The following is a 22,595-nucleotide window of genomic DNA, read 5'->3' on the forward strand; positions in this document are numbered from 1 at the left end:
CAGCCATATCACTAGCTTTGCAATCTGAGACCAAAATATGATATCTATTCCCATGACCTCAAAAGGTCACGTCCCATCATTCAGACAGCCATAGTCTGGAGGATTCTCTAGGTCGACAAGTACAATCGATTATTCTAACATTCTCACATTTCCTGTTGTTTATGTTTCAAATAACAATATATCTCTGATTTTCAAACAATAAAGCAAAATATATATCTATTTTGACAATGAAATAAAATATATATCAAATCTACTTTAGGCCTTTGGGATATCCGCTGTTGCCCGGGATCTATTAAAGCTATCTTAGGATAGTTACCCGGCCTTCTTTGGTCCATGGGAAGTCCAAAGCTTCCCAATGTGGGGCAAATCGCCCCTTCAGGTCGATCACATTACAGTTACGTCCCTGTTGTCCGTGGCAATTCAATGATACATTTTGAAGGTGCTGGCTATGGTTCTGCTGTCATAACTTGTATCAGTAGAGAGTATGAGTTGTACAGCAACGTATCTCTGATCTTGCTTGTTGAACATTGTGTCACTTTCAGATATGATAGAACGCTCATATCGCTCTTGGGATACGTACACAATTGGCCAACTGCAACAAAAAAGAAAACCGGCTTTCATCAAACAGAAATGGAATATCACCTTTTTTTAGGGCAACGAATTTATCGTTCCACCCTGTATCTTTATATCGTGCTGAGAATTGAGAAAAGCAAACGTCAACTGGGTTAAATGAGCTAAAATATGTCAATGACAAATTTGTTACGTAAGCACTTGGAGATCAAGTTAGCAAAAGATTAAGATTTCAATGTTTCCTTAACATAATGTGCCGTACAAGATGGGACACCAACACCTACCATCTTATATGACACATTATGTTGACAAATAAATGTAATATAATTGAAAATTATTGAAAATTTCTTCTAATATTGTCATTCTTTTATATGCTAACTCTTGTCCAGTGTTTCCTACCAACAGCATTGATATAGCCTTCAAACACAACTCCTTTCACACTATGCACAATGCTTCAAGCAAACTACAACATTCTTCTCATACATATATATAATAAATGAGCTAAAAAAAATATTTTCTTTAATATGCAAACTTATCTTCAGGTAAAGCTTCTACTATATATATATATATATATAGTAGAGAGAGAGAGAGCTGCAGGAGGGGGATAAATATATAATAATAACTTGAATGGAGATCAAGTTAGCAAAAGTGAGTTTGGATTAAAGATTAAGATTTCAATGTTTCCTTATGATGTATTTATTTATTTATGTATTTATTAATCAACCGAACAGGTTCGAATTACTTATGAGAAAATGCTATACACAAACGTGTATATATTTATCCCCATGTTGTAACCGATGGGGTACAAATACAATTTTAAAATTGTTGTATTTATAATTCCGACGGACAAAGCACTTTAGATTTCCTGTCCACACCGTCACAGCTTCATTTTATTAAGGGTTAAAATTTTTGGTTTCAGTCAATCTATGCATTTTATTCGCCTTAATTTTGGAAAATTAAGTCTTATGCTTCAATTTATATATATATATATATATATATATATATATATATATATATATATATATATTCATGGTGTTTACTTTGGTTGTTTTTTAAACAAAAATGTCTTTTTTTGTTTTTGCTTTGATTTTACAGAACATGATTTTTTCATGCAAAGATATAAGAAATTATATCAATAACATCAATATTTAGTTCCCTAAAGTAAGGATCCCGATTACTTCAAACAGCCTGATTTGGTAGCACCAGTAAAGAAAGAAATGATAAGGGCTATTGCAAGTACATTTTTGGTGCCGTGATAGTCATCAAAGAAGCTGTACACAAAACGAAAACAACGACGAACTTCAGGTGGGATCTGAAAGAGAGGCACCATGAGGATTGACTGAGCTTTTATACCAAACCAGAGTCGCATGTTTACAGGTCATGTGATCGAGGAGGGGAATAGATTAAAACGTTGTGAGAAGTGGAAGAAGAGGAGGAAAGAAGGAAATGAAGTCAAGAAGTATTTTGTTTAACCACTACCAGGAAGCAACTGTTGCAAGAACGAATTTATTTATTTTGAAAAGTTATTTCAACAGGTGCATAATTTAAAATGTAATTATTATGAGTGGCTGACCGAAACATGCTCATCAATGTGTAGCAATATATAAATCCTTATGTAAAACAAATAAAAAGTATATATATATATATATCAACATAAAATGTTATGACACATAATTTATCAAGTTTTAGTTTTTATTTCAACAGTGCTCAATACGTAAGTACAGCCAATTTAAAATTAAAACCTGCGTTTTTGTAAACACTTTATTCATGAAAATAATGACCTTTGGGTTCTTCCATCTATCAACAAGCTTATAATTACCTCGATTGTAAAGTTCTTTAGGTTTTAATGTGAAATATGAATCTAGCTCGTGTTCACTCTCTTCTTGTGATGTGTTCAGTCAATCAACAAGTTAAAATCACTGCTCACACAAATTCTTCCAACTGACTTTGCCGCTTCTCAAACGTCAAATGATTTCTCCTTCCTCTCCCACCCACAAGTGACCTGTTTTTATGAGGCATGCACATGTGATCCCGCGAGACTTTGTTCACTACAAAACGTCATGGCCGCCATGATGGACTTTTTCTTTCTTTCTTGATGCGTGCGACTCACAGGACAGACACGAGGACGTTTGTACGGTAAGCCATTTTCCCCACAATGTGAACCAAAGACCATCTAAGTGGACACCATTATGGGCTATCCTCAAAAAAAAAACAAACAAAAATAAAGGTCAGCGAACTGGAGGGAAATATTTTTCTACTTCTATTGAAGCAAATGAAATGTTCCACCTGAAAAATAACTTGTCACCAACACAACAGTCTGAAGTGTAAGTCCGTGTGAAATGCTAAACACATTGATATAGTGTTTTTCATTCAATCATCGAAATCAATACCAGATAAGAATACAAGGCGTTGTACACAAACGGATGCTGACACATCCCTGTAAAAAACGTTATGTCATGATCGTGACATGTGGGAAATTTAGCATTGCCTAGAATATTCCTCCTTTAGAAAAAGGTAGCTCACTTTTGAATTACATACTTCACAAGAAAAAAATATTCATTTTTAAAAAAAATTATTACATTACTTTGTGAAAACGATGCTCTACAAAATTCATAGCAAACGCACATTTTCACTGTTGTGACTTAAAAGTAAATAAGCTGTTGGTTTTCTTTTTCTGTGTTTTTGTGTTGTACATAAAAATCTGTGAAAAGTGAAAGTCCGTGTGAAATGCTAAACACATTGATATAGTGTTTTTCATTCAATCATCGAAATCAATACCAGATAAATAACTATTTGAGAATACAAGGCGTTGTACACAAACGGATGCTGACACATCCCTGTAAAAAAAGTCATGATTGTGACATGTGGGAAATTTAACTTTCATTTTTTAAAAATTTATTACTTTGTGAAAATGATGCTCTACAAAATTCACAGCAAACGCACATTTTCACTGTTGTGACTTAAAAGTAAATAAGCTGTTGCTTTTCTTTTTCTATCTGTGTTTGTATTATTTGTACAAAAAAATCTGTGAAAATTATTATTATTTCTGTGTCCATTTCTACGCCAAAACTTTGCAAAATGCACACACATATCTCCATTAAATCTTGACAGACTATAGATACCCATTGAAAGGTGCTTCTATTGTGTTTTGCATACGTTTTTCTTTAGTATGAGATTAATATTCAACTATTTTCTTTCCTTACTTTTTATGTATTTTTTATTATCATTCAAGATTAAAGATTAATCGTCACTTATGTCTTCTCGTGTGTATTTTAATATAAGAGAACCTTGTGTACAAAATTCACGAATATAGTTAATTTTTTAAGAGATCAAGGGAGCTAACTCCTCATAGAGCTAACACTTGATTTCATTACGATTGGAATTTATGTCTGAGGGTTTTTTTTTTAAACAGGACAGTGTTCCCTTTATGACTGCTATTTATATTTTGTTACAGTTTGGCCTTCCAGGAATTGTTTAAAAGTATTTTCAAGAATAGATGTCCCTTATTTCTTAAGGTCAGTTGTTCACAATTGGTATAATGTTTATTTCTTTCATATCATGTTTAAATTATTCTTCAGGTCCTGATATTTTGTTATGTTTTCTGGTTCAGTTCTATTAAGACCATAGTGATTGGGAACAATGACATATATAATGAGCACAGATCTTTTAGGCTTGTTCCATCTGTGGGACTGAATGTCTTTGTTGTAGAACAGTTATCTTTCTGTTTAATGTTATCATTGATGGTTAATGTTCTATGATCTGTCAAGTTGCATCTCTCCACAGATATTCCAATGGAGGTATTTATATATTTTGTCATGGCGGACAGCGTAAAGGCCATATGCAAAAAGGTTTGGCATCTAGGCATTAGGTAGCTCATGTTCTCAGTCCCTGCGTGGTACTATTCTGTACTTTCACCTAACAATTTTATTTAAAGAAATAACTTGAAACTTCAATTCACTTTGAAAATACTATTACAAAAAATAGCAGGGTAAGATAAGTGCATAACCACTGATTATTTTGATATTAATGACATGCACTTCATTTTACTGTTTTATTTCATTTCAGTTCAGTTCTTGGGGTTGCGATTCTTCTTGTTGAGCAGGCAATAAAACGGCGGGACATGTAATATGTGGAAAGTTTTTTCTGCTTTGATGTGAGTTTATATGTGTGTGTTTATATGTGTGAGTTTATATGTGTATGTTTATATGTGTGTGTTTTATTACGTGCCCCTGCTGACCTTGGCATCTAGACATTAGGTAGCTCAGGTTCTCAATCACTGAGTGACAATACCATTTGCTTGTATACCTTCTTGGATCCATTTGTGGATCGCCAGTGTGGATTTGTATATGCATTTTTTTTATAAAAAAATATTGTTTGGGTTTACTTTCAGCTGGCACATAACTTTTGCTTATTTTGATATTAATGACATGCACTTCATTTTACTGTTTTATTTCATTGAAAATTTATACTAAAAATCAGTTTAGTTCTTGGGGTTGCGATTCTTCTTGTTGAGCAGGCAATAAAACGGCTGGACAGAAGAAAGTTGGATTATTTGGAATTTCTGACTGCACTTTCTGATATGCAAAAGGCAATAAATGACAGACCCCTCACTTATATTGATTCTGTCGACAAAGGCTTTAGTATTTTAACTCCAAATCATTTTCTTCAAACAGGCTATCAACCTCGTTTGCTTATTAATAATTATGATTCTGAATTATGTCCTGACCCCCCTAATAGGACTGCCTTGTTACATTCCCTCGAAATAAGGAATAAATTTGTTGAAAAATTAAATTGCATCTAGCATGTAAAAAATGCACATACAAATATGCATTTTTTTATATAATAGAAGGTGAATCTTGGGTTTACTTTCAGCTGGCACATTACTTTTGCTTCCTTTATATTGCTTCACACACGGGCATGTCAGAGCTAGGGTTAGGTTTTACAAGCATTAGATTTCATGGCAGTTGAATTTGGAATAAAATTTTTCTTGAAAATGCTAACCTGCAAATTTCATAGGAGTTAAATTTTCATGCAATTTTAAACATTTGATTTTTATAATGAAATTTTTGTGTAAAATGTTGAACCACACGTTTCACACATATTTTTGGCCAGTGGACGGATGTGCATTTTCAGTTCAGGATTATGGTTTGTCAACAATGTGTCTTTGCAATACTGTGCCACAGTCATATGATTTTTCAACAGTGGGTGTTTGCCAGTGAACTTTTAAATAAGAGTTACGTGACAATGCTGAGCGATACACTTAACAAGGTTTTTCATCTGTGTGTTTTTGCATGTGGAATTTTAAAGACGAGTTTCTTGAAAACGCTGAGCCACACACCTTACAATCAAATGGTTTTTCACCTGTATGCGTTCGCATGTGCATTTTCAAAGCAGTGCTGGTTGAAAAGGCAGACCCACACGTTTCACAACCATATGGTTTTTCACCTGTGTGTATTCGCAGGTGGATCTTTAGAGCTGAGATTTGTGCAAACGCTGAGCCACATACCTTGCAATCATATGGCTTCTCACCAGTGTGTTTTCGCAAGTGTACCTTCAAATTAGAGCTGTATATAAATGCAGATCCGCACACTTCACAAGCATAAGGTTTTTCAATTTTTGTTTTTATTTTCTCACCATCTTGGTTTTGCTGGAGATGCGTCATTCTGTTAGATGTAAGACCAGTGTGTCGAAACATGTGTCGTTTTAAATCAGAGTTTTTTACAAAGGCTGAGCCACACACTTCACAAGCATAAGGTTTTTCGCCAGTATGTATTCGCTGGTGGGTTTTTAAATTGGAGCTGGTTGAAAATGCTGTCCCACACTCTCCACAAGCATATGGTTTTTCATCAGTGTGTACACGCATGTGTCTTTTTAAGTCAGAGATTTTTGTAAACGCTGAGGCACATAACTCACAAGCATAAGGCTTCTCATCAGTGTGTGCGCGCATGTGGGTTTTTAAGTTAATGTTTTGTGAAAAGGCAGCACTACATAGTTCACAAGAATATGGTTTTTCACCAGTGTGTATTCGCTGATGGCTTTTTAAATTAGAGCTGTTTGAGAACACTGCACCACACTCTTCACAAGCATAAGGTTTTTGACCAGTATGTTTTCGCATGTGGGTTTTTAAATTAGATTTCTGTGTGAATGCTGCACAACATACTTCGCAGGCATAAGGTTTTTCACCAGTGTGTATTCGCTGGTGAATTTTTAAATTAAAACTTTTTGAAAATGCTGAACCACACACTTCACAAGCATAAGGATTTTCATTTTTTTGTTCCATCTTACTGAATTATTTTTTTTATAAATCAAGATGTTCCTTTGCGAAAATAACACTTATGAGATAAATATCTAAATTTCTGTTTTATTTTTATAAATCAAGTATCTTCATACCAGATTATCCTGACAAATCCTTGTACAAATAAACTACAAATACTCGAGATGTCTTGTTTTATTTTACTTTAGTCAAAGTTCTTGAGATATCTTAATATTCTATATTTTTATAAATCAAGTATCCTCATACTAGATTATCCTGACAAATCCTTAAAATTAATTTTTTTTATAAATCAAGGTGTTCCTTTTTGAAATAAATATTTAAATTTCTGTTTTGTTTTACTTCAAAGTTCTTGATAAGATATGTAGATGTTCTCTAATTTATACAAATCAAGTATATTCGTACCAGATTATCCTTACAAATCTAAATAAGCTAAAGATTTCACTCTTTCATTCTATCTTACTCCATTTTTTAATTCTCATAAATCAAGCTACTCTTTTGCGAAACTAACACTTTATCTCTGTATGACATACGTGGATATTCAACTCTCTTTTATTTTACTTCAAAGTTCTATGAAATCAGGCCATGGAATTAACACTTGATGGGATATGTAGATAATCCAATATTGTATAACTTTTATACATCAAGTATCCTTGCACCAGATTATCATAGCAAACCATTGTACAAAGCGACTAAAGATACTCGAGGTGTCTAGAACATATCACCAAACGCATATATATCTATATATATATATATAGAAAAGACAAAAAATTATATTGCATATATTCTATATATTGCTCTATAATAACATTGAGCTTCTTATATAAGGATTGATATATAATAAGAAAATATATTTCTACAGAAATATATTTTTATGAGCTTGCCCAGTAATTAAAGTTTTTTCACTAGTGTGTATTCGCTGGTGAATTTTTAAATTAAAACTTTTAGAAAATGCTAAACCACACACTTCACAAACATAAGGAGTTTTACAGACTAAAGATACCCGAGGTGTCTTGTAAATAACGTCATTCAAACGAATATATATATAGTTGTGTTAAATTATAAATAATGAACTATTATGTACTTTAACTTTTTCCCCATCTCATACATCAAGGTGTTCGAATCTGTTTTGTTTATTTTACTTCAGATATCAAAGGACCATTCATGGGTTTAACACTTGATGATAATATAGATATTCCAATATTCTATAAAAGTTCTCTTTGTCAAACATTGAATTAGTAAAATGGTAAAGAAAATAAATTTTCCTCTAACTAATCAGTAAAATGTCATGGTATATCTTGTTATTCGTCGGTGTTACAGGATTTCAGGACAAGAATTCATCTGGTCTGGTTGAGTATCCAGTTTGGGTAACATGAGTGAGAGAAGATGTATCATCTCTCATAAGAGTCAGTACATAGCTGTGTTGGGGGAACCTGATGTGGTCTTTTAATACTATGTTATTTTGAACATATGGACAGAATACTTATGTCAAATTTTCCTTACAAACCTTTGCACAGAAAGACTCAGGAAACTCGAGGATGATGTCAAACTGTATGTATTTGTGTGGGATTTTTTAGAGAGCTGTAATGTGAAAACGTCGATCCCACAATTTGACAAAGGTGTTGTTTAGAATGTGAGTCAAAGTTGGGAATATTATGAGAATGTAGAATTTTGAACACATTTTACAAGAAAATTTTGTCCTGTAATATGAAACCACTTATTCAATGTGTATTAAAATATCATTGAAGCAAGAAATATTACAAGAATGTTTAACAAATTTTACAAAATGCATTTGAATATATTTTTTATAGGAATCTTCAGTGAGTATTTATCTTGTTTAGTGGAGTATCCAACTAACTGTTGTTACTGGAGGTAACATGAGTGGGAGAAGATTACCATCTCTTGTATAGAGAATCTTATGTGGGCTTTGAATTCTTTGTTATTTCGAATATTTTGTTGATTCAAAAAGTGTTGGATGTTGTTTCAGTTATATGTAGAATAGTATGAGTCTTTCTCATATGACTCAGTATATAGACGTGGTGAGAGAATCTGATGTGGGCTTTGAATTCTTTGTTATTTTGAATATTTGGTCAGGGTTTTCTTCCATATGCAAGTACCTTCATGTCAGATTTTCCTAACAAACCTTTGTACAAAGCGACCAAAGACATTCAAGAATGATGTCTTGTGGGTAATTCAGATTGTATGCATTCATCTGGGATTTGTAATATGAAAATGTAGATTCAAAAAGTGTTGAGTGTTGTTTCAATCATATGTAGAATAGTACGAGAATGTGGAATATTCAAGAAATTTTGCAAGAAAATATTTCCTTTTTTCTAACTTTCTTATCAGTTTGTTCAAGCTATGGATGGAGCATCCTACTGGATGCCAAACATTCACCTGCTAACTCAGCTATTCCAACCGAGAGATCTTTTTAAAGTTCTGACCATCTCTTTAAGTCCAACTGTTTGAATCTTTCTTGAACTTGGTTCACCGGGTATATTTGCCAGATAGGTTTTGAATTTCTTTCTCATGAATACAGTTGCTCCTATAATGTTTGCATGTGATTTTAAATGTGGAATATTACGAGAATATTTTCTGTGTGCATTAAATTACACAAAATACACACTTATAGAAAATCTTTCTTTTTTTCGTTTTTGTTATCAATGTCAACTGAAATACATTTTTTTTTATCCTTCGTCAAATTTAAAAAATCACCTTTTTCCATGGTATCTTGAACCTGTAAATAAAAAAGATGTTTATTAAGAATAGAAATATTGAAATTAAATTAATTAAATTTATTGTTAGTCATTCAGAAGTTTAGCAGCTGTAAAGTGATGGACTAGAGCTTGGTTAATTATGGATTGTAATATTTCGGTGAAAAGCGAGAGGAGGCTAATGGGCGATAACTGAATGGGTCAGTACTTTTGCCAGAATTCTCATAAACTGGTACCACAGAAGCAGTTTTGCATTTAAAGCTTCTTTCTTAGAACTGCACGCCTGTGGAACTCTGTTCCGTCCGCCTGCTTCCCTCCAGACTACAACTTGGATGTTTTCAAGTCCAATGTTAACAAATTCCTAATGAACCGCCCCCTTAATTAAACACTTCATCAAATCTCCACACTAACGTAATGTACTTTCAATAACCCTTATCCCTGAGTGGCTTCCGGGCCTTGATAAGTGGTGATCACTGTGTAAAAAAGAAAAAAAAAATCTATAGTCTCCCGATGCAAAATTTTCACGAAGTAAAACAAAATGCGCTAAAAATCAAGGTCTCACGTGATATTACATAGATAAGTTCAATCATCATAACAAGGAATCACGTCTAATCAAAATAAAAAATAGGAGGCCTTACTTTTGGAGCAACCCTCATATATTACTGATTAATTTGTAAATAATTAGTAAAAAAAAATGGTTATATCTAAATAATGGAATGTTTACAGGTTACACCAGAATGGACAACACATATGGAACCCGGTAGAATGCTTCGAAAACACAAACGAACACACAATGTAGCAATACCACACCATTTTTTTTCTTTAGATCGAATAAACTCAAATCAAGCATTATTGAAAAGAGCAAAAAACACAAAGTTTTTTAAATCGGCCGATTAGAACTGGAGTTATGACCATTCAAAGTATCAAAAAAAACGTGTGATTCACTGGACATTTTGCCTTAAGTCAATCCTATTCAAATGCATATACAAGCTGCAAAATCCCACCCCCACACTGTAGAGATCCCTAGATGTAAAAGATCCTTCTACTCCAGTAGTTTCTTCCCCAGAACTGCTAGACTTTGGAATTCCATTCCGGGTCACTGCTTCCCCAACTGTACTGACATGCAGAAGTTCAAGTGCAACGTGAACCAACATCTCGCTGCCCTAATCCCTACATAGTACCCCAGTAGATGTTTTCCCTGATAGTAGCCCCCTACACCAAAGTGGCAATGTACCTTGTTTGGGGTGAAAATGTAATAAAAAAAAACAAAAAAAAACAAAAAAACAATCCTATTCAAATGCACAAACAAATGAAAGTGTTTTCATGTATTTCCAGAGTTATTGGCAACATCTAAAGATTCCACATAAAAATCCACCGAATGAAGAAATATATTAACTAATAAAAGTAAAAACAACTGCAATGCCTTATTATACTTTGGTGTATTAGTTTTAGGGCTTCTTATGTTTTATCGCTTACGCATTTCGTCAAGGAAATGATCTGATGTAAAAATCTGAGGTCTACTGCTTGTGACAGCTATTGTGCCGATAAAGATTAGTTCTTGTACCAACAGATGTCTATTCTACAGTCTCCAACACTATTTACAAATCACTTAGTATTTATGGGTAACCTCACACACCGAGACCGACGGGAATATATATATATATATATATATATATATATATATATATATATATACTAGCAAAAGTACCCGTCGTTGACTGGGTTCAAAAACAGCCTACAAAAAATGGACTCTGATTTGTGAAAGCATGATAGGTTATGAAAAGGAAGGGTTGTAAAGAGATAGCTTTGAATTTGGGGGTATCAAAACCAAAGCAAAATATGATGAAAGAACTGGAGTTATGACCATTCAAAGTATCAAAAAAACGTGTGATTCACTGGACATTTTGCTTTAAGTCAATCCTATTCAAATGCATATAAGCTCGTGACTGAAAATGGTGGGAAATTTGCACAATTTACAGACTAATACATCTCAAAAATACAGACAATTACTAACTCATCTTTAAAAGGTTGTATTTTCAGATCTTTTTTAAGATATTATGATGAAATTTTGAACATATTATCCCAGTTTCATTTTAACTTATGAACATAAAATATTTATTTATTGAGATTGTCGGACTGACTTCCTCATCTTGGTTGTTATAGTCACAACGTTTTGGCCGTTTTACCCTCCGGCCTTCATCAGGTGTTTTGTATCGAACTGGGGAACCGTTTGTTAGGAGTCTCGAACCCAACCCTTTATTATTATTACGGGGGTACCGTGTTCGGACTCCAGCTAGGCTCTGAGACATAGTTGCTGATTCTCTGTTTTGAATGTTATTTTTCACTGTCTTCATTCAAAAAAAAAAAAAATAATAAACTGAGAGACCCACTGGAAAGTGAGAAAACTTAAAGAAACAGCTCACATGCTTGGGCATAACAACCTACTAAGCAAACCAGGCGTAGAGCTGAATGCAATTTGGACACCTCTGATAGAGAGAGAAAACCTTGAATAACAACATAGGTTTAACATTAACAAGAATCAACTAAGAATTGTCCTAGTGACATATGGCCGAGTGGTCCTAGACGTTGTATCAAAGTTTACAGTTACCCAAAGGTGCTGAGTTCAATCCTGAACGAAGGCAGTGAAAAAGTAACATTGAAAAACAGAGAATCAGCAACTATGTCCCAAAGCCTAGCTGGAGTCCGAACACGGTACCCCCGTAATAATAATAAAGGGTTGGGTTCGAGACTCCTAACAAACCGTTCACCTGACGAAGGCCGGAAGGCAAAACGGCCGAAACGTTGTGACAATAACAACCAAGATGAGGAAGTCAGTCCGACAATCTCAATCAATGAAAACAACTCATCTCAAAAATACAGACAATTACTAACTCATCTTTAAAAGGTTGTATTTTCAGATCTTTTTTTTAAGATATTATGATGAAATTTTGAACATATTATCATCATAATACCATGACGGTTCAGTTGGCATTATTTATGATCATCTCACTTGGTAACTTACGGACTAATTAACATATCCCAGTTTCATTTTAAAAGTTTTAAGTAGAAACATCATAAAAAAACAGCTAAGAAAAATTGTAAGTAAGGCTTTATCATCATAGGAAGTATTATTCTGATGGACATTATCATTTGCCATTATAAAATCATGAAAAATCCAAGATGGTGACTAGGAAATCCAAGATGGTGACCAGAAAATGCCGCCATGACATGATTCAAAGAAATTATTAACAAAATATGGCTTGTAGCATATCAAATTAAAGGAAATTTTATACGGAATCAGAATAAACTAATAAGCATACTGTAAAATGTTATTATTACCAGGGTCCGAGATGTTAGGCTTGCCTTGTGTAAAAAGTTTTTGACTTGTAATTGGAGATATGAGACGAATGGATTCGCCAATCATTTTTATAACCAACGGCTGTGCTAAACAACCAATCAAAACATCGCAAAATTATTATAAAAATCGTCAAATTTTGGATTCAATCAGTTTGCCATTTGCTACGTCATGGACCGCATTTAATTCTTCACCGTCATCTTGGTTACTGATCTGAACTACGCCGCCATCTTTGTTCAACACAATGTCTCAAAACTTAACACATGCAAATTAAGTTTCATTTTAACGGCTTCAAGTAGAAGAATCATAAAAAACAGTTTAAAAAATGGGCGGTAAGATCACACAAAATGTTTTTCTAGTGGACTTTATCATTTATCGTCATTACACCATAAAAAATCCAAGATGGTGACTAGGAAATCCAAGACAGCAACCATAAAATCCAAGATGGCCACCATAACACGATTCAAATAAATTATTAACATATATATGGCTTGTAGCATATCAATTGTACAAAAGTACAGATTACAATTATTATTATTATATGAAACTAATTAGGATAATTAATTTCATTTTTAACAGCTTCAAGTTACTGTGACAATTATCAGGCAAGTTTCTACCACTATTTTGTATATTTTTTTTATTTTTAAGTACTTGTCGAGACTTCAAGAGACATCATGACCATTTTCTCTTGTTCTCATGTAATGCTTGACATTACTTGTTTTTTTGAACAGAATAAAAATTTACAATACTTGAAATTTATCAAGGTAGGTAGAAGAGTAACTTGCCTTTGATAACATTTATTTGGTATATATTTGTTTTTTTTTTGGCTACTTTTTCATACCTCTGTGGATTGTTAAACAAACTCACAGATTTTTTTGTGTGCGTCATGACACAAAAAAATTCTGTTTATAATGCGCTTGTCACTATTTCAAACAACTCTAGCATAAGCTTTTAATCAATTCTTTTCAAATTTTTCAGACAAAATTAAATAGCGTTTGAACACAGTTTCTATACTTATCTTTGTAATACAACTTTGAGATGTTTTATTTGCAGCTAAAAAAACAAGAACAACAACAAAAAAAAAACGATGTTCATTGTGGTTAGTCTTTTTCAAATAATGTATTTTTTTTACAATATTCTTTTCCTTTCCATAATTAAAACCTTGTTTTCTAAATAATAACAAAAATAAAATGAATACTTTATAGTAATTGTCTGTATATTTCAGATGAGGTGTTTTCATTGATTGAGATTGTCAGACTGACTTCCTCATCTTGGTTGTTATTGTCACAACGTTTTGGCTGTTTTGCCCTCCGGCCTTCATCAGGTGTTTTGTATCAGCGAACTGGGGAACCATTTGTTAGGAATCTCAAACCCAACCCTTTATTATTATTACGGGGGTACCGTGTTCGGACTCCAGCTAGGCTCTGGGACATAGTTGCTGATTCTCTGTTTTGAATGTTACTTTTCACTTCATTCGTTCAGGATTGAACTCAGGACCTTTGGGTAACTGTAAACTTTGATACAACGTCTAGGACCACTCGGCCATATGTCACTAGGACAATTCTTAGTTGGTTTTTGTTAATGTTAAACCTATGTTGTTATTCAAGGTTTTCTCTCTCTATCAGAGGTGTCCAAATTGCATTCAGCTCTACGCCTGGTTTGCTTAGTAGGTTGTTATGCCCAAGCATGTGAGCTGTTTCTTTAAGTTTTTTCACTTTCCAGTGGGTCTCTCAGTTTATTATTTTTTTTTTTTTTGAATGAAGGCAGTGAAAAGTAACATTCAAAACAGAGAATCAGCAACTATGTCCCAGAGCCTAGCTGGAGTCCGAACACGGTACCCCCGTAATAATAATAAAGGGTTGGGTTCGAGATTCCTAACAAATGGTTCCCCAGTTCGATACAAAACACCTGATGAAGGCCGGAGGGTAAAACGGCCAAAACGTTGTGACTATAACAACCAAGATGAGGAAGTCAGTCTGACAATCTCAATCAATGAAAACACCTCATCTCAAAAATACAGACAATTACTAGAAAAATATGTGTGAAAAACCAATTAAATATATATTTAAATAAATTTAATCTCAAATTAGTTTTATTCTGCTCTCTTTCGCCCCCCTCTCTCTCTCTGTCTCTCTACATGTTAAATAATATTTATACTATTTTGTTTACAATGTACTATTTCAATGTTTTATTTTTTCTTTGTTATCTATTATATAAATCTCACCTGTCTGTTTGTATGTGTGTACGTATGTATGTATGTATGTTTAAAACTTTCGACAGAGGCGACGGATTTTCACAATGAGGAAGTCAGTCCGACAATCTCAATAAATAAATACTTTATGTTCATAAGTTAATAAACATGTTTACCGATTTTTGCTTGTGTGTGCTACAACGCACAAAAATTCTGTTTATACGCGCTTGACCATATTTCTAACAACTCTAGCATAGAAAGTTTTTATCTGATTCTTTTCAAATTTTATGACATCTCACTGCCCAACTCCCTAAATGGTATCCCTGCAAATCTGGACCCAAATAGTAGCCTCTCACAACTAAGTGGTCCTGTGCCTTCTTTGTCAATAAAAAAAAATTGTTTCTTTTAATGTAAAAAATAAACTTCCTTTTGAAATAACAAATGTCTGGCAGGAACAACAGTATTATTCGTATTATCTGGATTCTTCAAACTACTGTTCTTGTCTTGAATGTTATTTTTACAATGTTTTGGTCGACGTAACCTTCGATCTTCTTCTTGTTGAACTCTGAAATCTTTCTTGAAGACTCAAAAAATAAATAATAGCATTGGAACACAGTTTGTATCTTTACTTATCTTTGTATCACAAAGCGTTAACTTTGAGATATTCTAACTTTTGACTGGAAAGGCGTACGTGTTGTGTTCAAATTCCATAGGAAAGGCAATTCTTTTCCCTAATTAGCTAAAATAATTAGAAACGTCGTCAACAGGTACAACTTTCGCTTTGAGTGTCAATGTGAATACACACCGATTGCTTATTCACAAAAAGTGATCTATCGCCAGCGGACATGCTATACTGACAGGTTTTGTCATTAATAGTCAGATTTAAATAGCGATTTCTTTGAATATATAAATCACAACAAAAATATTAAAATACCATTTTAAAGTAAATTTTATTGTGAATTCAGTTATATAAGTTTTATTTTGATGGAAGTAGGAGACATGTATTTATTATAATTTAAAGACTATGAGTGTCAAATTAAATATCAGTGTGCACCTTCTCCAGCGCTGAACATTATGGTGCCTAGTATTGCTACACAATGATAAAACAAAAATAAAGAAAATCATCACCTGTCCATGTAAAGAAAATCTTGCAAAAGTTTGAATTATTCCACTCAACCTACAAAACAACCTTCAGAAAACTAAAACTATACAGGCCGGTAGAAAATCAAATTTTATTGCATTTGATATAACAGTTATTTATTGTATATTTTATTTGTTTTTGAATTTTTGGTTGTTAATTATATTATATGATTGCCCTAAAATATAAATTATAATTAAAGCTACAGTAAAAATCAATCCAGTTTTCTTTTATAAAATGTATTACTTTTTAATTCTAAAAAATACAAGTCCATGGACCCCCATCCCCACATATATCACATGAAAACAACAAAAATATAGAAAATCATTTTAAGCAATTAATGGTAATTTTAAGCAATTAATGGTCATTTTAATGGTAATTCTTGAGCCTCACCATGCAAAAGTTTAAATTATTTGGAATTATTTCCCTTGACCGGCATCATCATTTAGTTATAAAATTTGATGTTTTCTTTTAAAAAATAAAACATCTGATAACCGCGACGGATAGGAACTCTAAATCTCCTAACTGCATTCTCAGCAATCACTGCCATCTGTAGTTGTTGTCGTCTCACCACGTTTTTGGCCAAGTAAACCTCTGGCCAGCTTTGGGTAGGATTGAAACCGCTATCTTCAGACAATGGTGAGATGAAAAAAACTACGCAATAAGCATATTACTAAATGTTAAAAATTTCAGTGTTTAGAGGAAATATTTTAATTTTTTAGCAAAGAATGCTATAAAATGAAAATAGCTGTTAACCTGTGCTTTAGTTTTCTTATAATAACTTTCTTATTAAAGTGACTTTCACTTTATTTGCATATCTCTTCACATGTGATCTTGCCATCTGTTTTTTCTTTATTTTCTTTCTTTTCATTTTATTAACACGCAGTCCTGGCCACTTGCCGCATTTTCATTGTAAAATTCAGTTGATTAAAGCCTCAGAAATAGGTCTTTCTGCTGCGTCGGTATTACATTAAAGTACATTACAATCTGTTTCTACTATTGTGACTTTATTCCTTTGCTAAACAAATGGCACTCTTCCCAAAGTTTTAATGGCATATAAAGTATTTATATTAGTACACATTAAAAACCGACCTTGTGTCTAACTCTGCCCTTGTGGAGAGGCAAGTAAACAAAAAATAATAAATAAAATAAAAGAATAACTTTCTTATTAAAGTGACTTTCTGTTTATTTGTATACCTCCTCGCATGTGATCTTACTGTTTTTTTTTTCTTTTCATTTTCTTATTTGAACACTTTTTTATTTTATTAACATGCATTCTTGACACGATTTTTTTTGTGTATGATATTTTGTAAACATGCATATTACCATATTCAAGCCTTGCCAACATAAATAGAAGGCCGTTCCATTAAAGCCACATAACCTGCTGATGTCAGAAAATAAAGTACAATGGCCATGGTTAGGTGATAGACAGCTATTAATTATTTTCTGTTTCAATTCTTCAAAGAATTGCCAAGAGATTTATAAAACTGGTTCGAAAGTGATTGTATTTTCTTTTCCGAAAGATAAAGAATTTATATATTATTTAATCGGAAGTCATTATTGATATGAGTATTATATATTAATTTATTTTTATTGCGGACAATTATCCCCATCTTTCTTAGTTATTGTTTCATGACGTTTTGGCCAACTATTCTTCTGGCCTTTGTCAGGTGGTAACCATGACAAAATAGGAACTCCGATCTCCTAACTGCATTCCCAGCAATTACTGCCATCTATAGTTGTTGTTTTCTCACCAGGTTTTTCCTATCCCGTCGCGGTTATCACCTGACGAAGGCCAGAGGAATAGTTGGCTGAAAGGTCGTGAAACAACATCTAAGAAAGATGAGAATAATAGTCCGCAATAAAATAAATTAAAAAATAATACTCATCTCAATTCCAATTAAATAATATATATACCATTCGGTACGGACCTGACAATGGATTGGTTGGTTGGTTGGTTGTTTTTGTCTTACGGCATATCAACCCTTATCGGGTTATTTAATGCCGAATCCAAAGATTCGGAAGAAAAATTTTTTTAATAGAATATATTTGTTGTTTTCACGTCGGTTTCTATTTAACCCATAGTTGGGACCCTAACAGGTACTACCACTCCGGGTCAGAGTGGACCTGGGAGCAATGGTAATTAAAGGGTGGCTTCACACTCCCTAAAGCCCACACGCTGGGGCCTCACCACTGGATATAGTTTAAGGTCATATCCAGGACCCCCATTGAGGGACTTTTACCCTCTGCAGGGGGGCAATTGGTGTATTCTAATGCCCCGCAGACATGGCCCCGACAATGGAAGATCAGATAATAAAATAAACGTGGATTTATGAGACCAGAAAAATTCAACCTTGATCGACCTTCGGGGCCCGTGGCGCAGTGGATAGAGACATTGAATTTCTACGGCTCCAGGTGAGAATTGTCTGAAGATAGCGGTTTCAATTTTTCCCAAAGCCGGCCAAAATCTTACTTGGCCAAAACGTGGTGAGACGACAACAACTATGGATGGCAGTAATTGCTGAGAATGCAGTTAGGAGATTCGGAGTTCCTATCCCGTCGCGGTTACCACCTGACGAAGGCCAGAGGAATAGTTGGCCAAAACATTGTGAAACAACAACTAAGAAAGATGATGAAAGTCTGCAATAAAATAAAAATTAATAAATAAAGAATTGTTTTACATTTGGACACGTGCAATTAAAAGAGATTTTTTTTTTGTCGTGAAGATACTGTAATGAAGTTTTATTTTTTTATATGGCGGACTTTAGGAAATAGCCCCCCCCCCTCTCTCCACCTCTAAATTCTACAATTTACACTTTTTTTTTTCTTTTTCACATTAATCTCATCAATTAAAAAAAAAAGAAATTTTTGATAACTTTTATCGTTTGGGATCAATTTTTTTATTTCATTTTAATGGTAGACGTTTAAGAAATCGCCTCCACCTCTAAATTCCACAACTTACCCTTTTTTTCCCCACATTAATTTCATCGATTACAAACATTAATTTCATCGATTACAAACATTAATTTCATCGATTACAAACATTAATTTCATCGATTACAAACATTAATTTCATCGATTACAAACATTAATTTCATCGATTACAAACATTAATTTCATCGATTACAAACATTAATTTCATTGATTGAGATGGCCACAAAGTAGGTGCTGAATTTAGTATAACGTTATAATTGAAAAATGATCCTCTAACAGTATTTTGCATAATCTTTTTTAGTTTGAACTCATTTTCCTAAACATAACGTATTCAACAGCGAGCATGCAGCCATTTGTTTTTTTCCCATATATTGATAAACACTGTATGTTTTTCAAATCGAATAAATATTTTACATTAAATAAAAAGGTACTTGTACAGTTTAATCAAGACATTAAAAACATGAAAATATTGAAAAAAGGTTAAATTATATCCGTTTTGAACTAAAGATTTCCGGAAAAAAAAATTTCACTTAATTTGATCGAATAGTTTTTTTTTTTTTTTTTTTTTTACAGCGGAAAAACACGTTTTTATGAGAGCGCGTTGAAGGCAGACGTCTTGGATTTGTTCTTAATTTTTGTTTAGAGTTTAGAAACGTCACGGGGAGATAACTCCATGTAAAGCGCCCACACCCCCTCCCCATCTTTAATACTAGCTTTTCTTCCTAAAAATCAAACTTTTTGCTCGGTATCATAACAAATTGTTTTTTCGCTGTGAAAAAAAAAAAATACTTGATGAAATTAAGTGAATTTTTTTTTTTCAGAGAACTTCGTTCCATAGCAGATACATAGAATTTAAACTTTTTTCGACATTTTCATTTTTCAATGTCTTGATTAAACTGCACAAGTACCGATAAAACCCCTAAAAACATATTTAGTTAAGTATAAAAGTAACTTATTTTGCCTTTGATAACATTTATTTGTTATATATTTGTTTTTTGACAATTTTTTTGTACTTTAACACGAAAAAAAAAGTAAATTGTGGGGGGGGCAATTTCTTAAAGTCTGCCTTAAAATGTATTTAATAATTAATTTTAAAAAATGCACCCGTTTTAAAATAATCCCCGTGCTAAGTCGTCTATAGTCGATATTTCCTACCGACGAGTTGGGGGGGGGGGAAGAAAAGACGTTTAGCTTGCAACGAAAAATTACCTCGTTGCTTACAAGCAAACGTATTCTTGTTAAATATAACGCGCTGTTAACAGCTGTCGTACCGGTCTGATAGATCTCTAACAACGACAAGAACAAACTACAACAACAAGCCTACAAAGGTGATTCTTTTTATAATCTCAATCTCTCGTTCAGCGAGATTGAAACGAGACTGGAATGTCTATTTAAGCTATAAGGAATAGACATCCTATTTTCTTCATTAACAAACACCAGGCCGGGCCGTTCACAGCCATGAGTGTCTTTCCCTTCCCACTGACGAGCCACCCTCGGTAAGTCAATCAATTTAATTATCACACTATCCCTTAACCGTGGCCATTAAACTTTATTCTATGATGTCAGCAAGTTACGTGACTTTCTATTTATGTTGGCCACGTTTCAATGCGTGTTTGCTCGATATTTTCTTTCCAGCTCGTGTACGTGTACAATAAAGATTTTAGTTTATTTTCAATATTTGTAACTGGGGAGGGGGGGGGATATGAACTTGCATCAAACCATGAATATCTCGGTGATTTTACATACACGCGGTCTCAACTGCAAAACTGCATCAATAAGGTATTCGATATGAGTATCTAAGATTTTCCTACAACTTCATCGATCCATTCGAGAATCTCGTTAAAAATTAAATATAAAACTTACCTTCAAATAATACGCATTTTAAATCGTAAAACACGAATAACAATTTTGACATCAAGTTGAGCTCAATTCAAGATGACTTCTCATTATCGACTCGTTATCCAATGCAATAAATTGTCCATTGCTTTTTTTCTCTTTCTTTTTTATTATTATTATTATTATTATTATTATTATTATTATTATTATTATTATTATTATTATTATTATTCAATTAGTAAACTACTGTGATAAATAAAACGGGAAAGCATTTTATTTGTAATTATCAAAGAAATCGGCACTGTTTGCAAAATCATACTTTCCTTTAATTTCCGTTTCTAAAAAATTTCTGCGGACCTGATTTTCCTGTCGCCATCTTATTTTTTTTTTAGCTTTGACCTTCAATAGACCGCAATGATTTGTTTTTTTTTTTTAATCACATATTCATTTGCAGTATTTAACACATTCATTCAAAAAAGCGATCGATAAAAAATTGATTATCTGAACATTTATTGGATTAAAATAAAATTAAGAAAGGGTTTGTATTACTGCACTAGGTGTATCAAAACTTTTGTAGGAATTTTTGACACCCCTAAAACGAAACTGCGAATAAAATATAAAAAAAAAACTCGTAATTTCTCTTTTAAAAGTGGGTTGTTTATTTTCTTTATGGATTATACTTCCAAAATACACTATTAAAGTTGTTTTAAAAGTAATAGAAATATTTTTTTTATTTTTTAAAAAACTAATTAATTTTACGAACTCAATATTTTTTAATTTTTAAACTTTAAAAATCTATCAAAATTTTTCTATTGATTCTATTTTTACGATATTTTCAGGGTCAATGTGAAATTTTATGCTCTTTCCAATAACCTAATATAATATTTTGGACAAACGTTTTTTTTTTAATTCACGCCCCCCCCCCATTTTCAAGTGTCTATTAAAAAGTAAATAACTACTTTACGCACCAAATTGTTATATATCACAAATTGAAGAAAAAAGGTCAATAAATAATATATTCAAATTAAAAAAAACAGTAGTGTTTTTTTTTAGAAATTTACCTGTAAAGTTCGAAGTTTAAAACCTTTTTTTTTTTTAAACACGTTGTTTGTTTTTTTCTTTTGTGTGTGTGTTTTTTTAATGAAACCTTGGTCCTTGCTCCTTTAATTGAAAAAAAAAAAATTAGGGCTTGAATTACATGTTTCGAGTAGTTATAAGCTTGGAAAGACAGGGGGTCGAATAATTCACACCTCCCATTTTGAAATGTCTATTAAAAAGTAAATAATTAATTTACCCACCAAAGTGTTATATATCACAAATTGAAGAGAAAAGGTCAATAAATAATATATTCAAATTTAAAACAAAAAAAGTAGTGTTTTTTTTTTTAGAAATTTACCTATAAAGTCCGAAGTTTAAAACCTTTTTTTTTTTAAAAAAAACACGCTGTTTTTGTTTTTTTAATGAAACCTTGGTCCTTGATCCTTTAATTGAAAAAAAAAAAAAATTAGGGCTTGAATTACATTTTTCGAGGAGTTATAAGCTTGGAAAGATGGGGTGGAATTATTCACTATTTTTCACGAAATTTC

At 32.7% G+C, this 22,595-nt stretch overlaps 1 protein-coding gene across 1 annotated transcript; it reads right to left on the minus strand.

Annotated features, from left to right (window-relative positions):
• Window positions 1-2,244: 2,244 nt before the first annotated feature.
• LOC145269665 (uncharacterized) lies at window positions 2,245-21,193 on the minus strand. The gene is made up of 2 exons (XM_080125375.1): window positions 21,037-21,193; window positions 2,245-9,578 (listed from the first exon to the last, which is right to left on the minus strand). The coding sequence occupies exon 2, from the start codon at window positions 6,848-6,850 to the stop codon at window positions 5,831-5,833; it is 1,020 nt and encodes a 339-aa protein (XP_079981501.1). The 5' UTR covers window positions 6,851-9,578; window positions 21,037-21,193; the 3' UTR covers window positions 2,245-5,830.
• Window positions 21,194-22,595: the final 1,402 nt, after the last annotated feature.

Source organism: Euprymna scolopes, chromosome 45 (genome assembly GCF_053919585.1).
Source record: "Euprymna scolopes isolate OS-2025 chromosome 45, ASM5391958v1, whole genome shotgun sequence".
Taxonomy (NCBI): domain Eukaryota; kingdom Metazoa; phylum Mollusca; class Cephalopoda; order Sepiida; family Sepiolidae; genus Euprymna; species Euprymna scolopes.